Source organism: Lipotes vexillifer, unplaced genomic scaffold (assembly GCF_000442215.2).
Source record: "Lipotes vexillifer unplaced genomic scaffold, Lipotes_vexillifer_v1.1 scaffold70, whole genome shotgun sequence".
NCBI lineage: Eukaryota > Metazoa > Chordata > Mammalia > Artiodactyla > Lipotidae > Lipotes > Lipotes vexillifer.
This window is the reverse complement of record NW_006789896.1, coordinates 4160377-4163145: the sequence shown is the minus strand read 5'-3', so window position 1 is coordinate 4163145 and position 2769 is coordinate 4160377. Positions and strand designations below refer to the sequence as shown.

General features: G+C 61.6%; 1 protein-coding gene across 1 annotated transcript in view; it reads left to right on the top strand.

Moving 5' to 3' along the window:
- Positions 1-431: 431 nt before the first annotated feature.
- The window catches only part of ZFHX3 (zinc finger homeobox 3), a 170691-nt gene continuing 168353 nt past the window's right edge, over positions 432-2769 (top strand). Inside the window, exon 1 of the mRNA XM_007462992.1 lies at positions 432-2767. Within this exon, the coding sequence (XP_007463054.1) occupies positions 432-2767 (2336 nt within the window). The remainder of the gene's footprint in view (positions 2768-2769) is intronic.

Genomic DNA, 2769 nt, shown 5'->3' with positions numbered 1-2769 from the left:
CCTCCTCCCCTGTGGCTCGTCGCCCGCCCCCGACTCTGACGCTGTGCTTGCAGAGAACCCAGATTCGAACCGGTCTCCAGGGGTGGAGCTGCCGACAGTCTGAAGACGAAGAGGGATTCTCCTGATGCCCCTTTCCCCGCACCTCCAGCCCCGCTCCTGCCACGCAACCTGGCCGTGACACCCAGGGGTGCCGCCCACCCTCTGCGCCTCGACGGGGTGGGGCGACGGCCGGGGTCCCCGCTGCCCTGCGGTCTCTGTTGTGGGTGTGGACAGAAGCCTGTTAGAGCGCTCTGTGTGGGACCTTAGCCTCGGCCCTCCTAACCTCTTGCCTTTCTCTCTCTCTTCCCCCTCTCTCCCTCCTCTCCCCCTTGCCTCCGCCCTTCAGGTCCGATCCGTACTGGGTGCAATGAAAGCTCCACGCAGGCCTTACCATGGAAGGCTGTGACTCGCCTGTCGTCTCGGGGAAGGACAATGGGTGCGGTATCCCTCAGCACCAGCAATGGACTGAACTCAACAGCACCCACCTCCCCGACAAACCCAGTAGCATGGAGCAGTCCACAAGCGAGAACCACGGGCCCCTGGACGGCCTGAGGGCCCCCTTCAATGAGCGCCTCGCGGAGAGCACCGCCCCGGCCGGGCCCGCCGCCGAGCCCGCCGGCAAGGAGGTCAGCTGCAACGAGTGCTTGGCCTCCTTCGCCAGCCTCCAGACCTACATGGAGCATCACTGCCCCGGCGCGCGCCCCCCGCCGCCCCTGAGAGAGGAGAGCGGGAGCGACAGCAGTGAGGAGGGGGACGAGGAGAGTGACGTGGAGAACCTGGCCGGGGAGATCGTGTACCAGCCGGACGGCTCGGCGTACATCGTCGAGAGCCTGAGCCAGCTGACCCCGGGCGGGGGCGTGGGTGCGGGCAGCAGCGGGCCCCTCCCGTCGCTCTTCCTGAACTCTCTCCCCGCCTCGGCGGGCAAGCCGGGGGACCCTTCCTGCGCTGCGCCCGTCTACCCACAGATCATCAACACTTTCCACATAGCCTCATCCTTCGGGAAATGGTTTGAGGGCCCAGACCAGGCTTTCCCGAATACCTCAGCCCTGACGGGGCTCAGCCCCGTCCTGCACAGCTTCCGCGTGTTTGACGTGCGACACAAAAGCAACAAGGATTACCTGAACAGTGACGGCTCTGCCAAAAGCTCCTGCGTATCCAAAGATGTTCCCAACAATGTGGACCTGTCCAGATTTGATGGCTTCGTGCTCTATGGCAAGAGGAAGCCCATCCTGATGTGTTTCTTGTGCAAACTCTCCTTCGGGTACGTCCGTTCGTTTGTGACCCATGCGGTGCACGACCATCGAATGACCCTGAGTGAAGATGAGCGGAAACTTCTTAGCAATAAGAACATCTCCGCTATCATCCAAGGGATCGGCAAAGACAAGGAACCCCTTGTAAGTTTTCTGGAACCAAAAAACAAAAACTTTCAACTCCCTTTAGTTTCCACCGCTAACCTCATAGGCCCCGGACACAGTTTTTATGGTAAATTTAGTGGCATTCGAATGGAAGGGGAGGAGGCTCTCCCAGCCGGCCCTGCCGCCGGCCCCGAGCAGCCCCAGGCTGGTATCTTGACCCCCGGTGCCCTCTTGAACCTTGGCGGGCTCACCAGCTCGGTCCTGAAGACCCCCATTACCTCAGTCCCCCTGGGGCCTCTGGCCTCCAGTCCTACCAAATCCTCAGAGGGCAAGGACTCTGGGGCAGCAGAAGGAGAGAAGCAAGAAGTGGGCGATCCGGATTGCTTCTCCGAGAAGGCGGAGCCGGCCGAGGAGGAGGCCGAAGAGGAGGAGGACGAGGACGAGGAGGAGGTGGAGGACGAGGACGACGACGAGGACGACGAGGACGACGAGGACGAGGGCTGCAAAGGGCTCTTTCCAAGCGAGTTGGACGAGGAGCTGGAGGACAGGCCCCCCGGGGAGTCTGGGGCCGCAGCAGGTAGTGGCGGCAAAAAGGACCTTGCTCTCTCAAACCAAAGCATTTCTAACTCCCCCTTAATGCCTACTGTGCTCCAGACCCTGTCGAGGGGCGCAGCTTCTACTAGTTCTAATTCCGCTTCTTCCTTTGTTGTCTTTGATGGTGCGAACAGGAGGAATCGTTTAAGCTTTAACGGTGAGGGCGTCAGGGCCAACGTGGCAGAGGGCGGCAGGAGGCTGGACTTTGCTGATGAAAGTGCCAATAAAGACAATGCCACAGCACCAGAACCAAATGAAAGCACAGAGGGGGACGATGGGGGCTTCGTCCCCCATCACCAGCATGCTGGCTCCCTCTGCGATCTTGGGGTGGGGGAGTGCCCCTCGGGGAGTGGCGTGGAGTGCCCCAAATGCGACACGGTCCTGGGTTCCTCCCGCTCGCTGGGCGGCCACATGACTATGATGCATTCTCGCAACTCGTGCAAGACACTCAAGTGCCCCAAGTGCAACTGGCACTACAAGTACCAGCAGACGCTGGAGGCGCACATGAAGGAGAAGCACCCGGAGCCGGGGGGCTCCTGCGTCTACTGCAAGAGCGGGCAGCCCCACCCTCGGCTGGCCCGAGGCGAGAGCTACACGTGTGGTTACAAGCCTTTCCGCTGTGAGGTGTGTAACTACTCCACAACTACCAAAGGCAACCTCAGCATTCACATGCAGTCCGACAAGCATCTCAACAACATGCAGAACCTGCAGAACGGAGGGGGCGAGCAGGTCTTCAGCCACACGGCTGGGGCGGCGGCGGCGGCTGCCGCGGCGGCAGCCG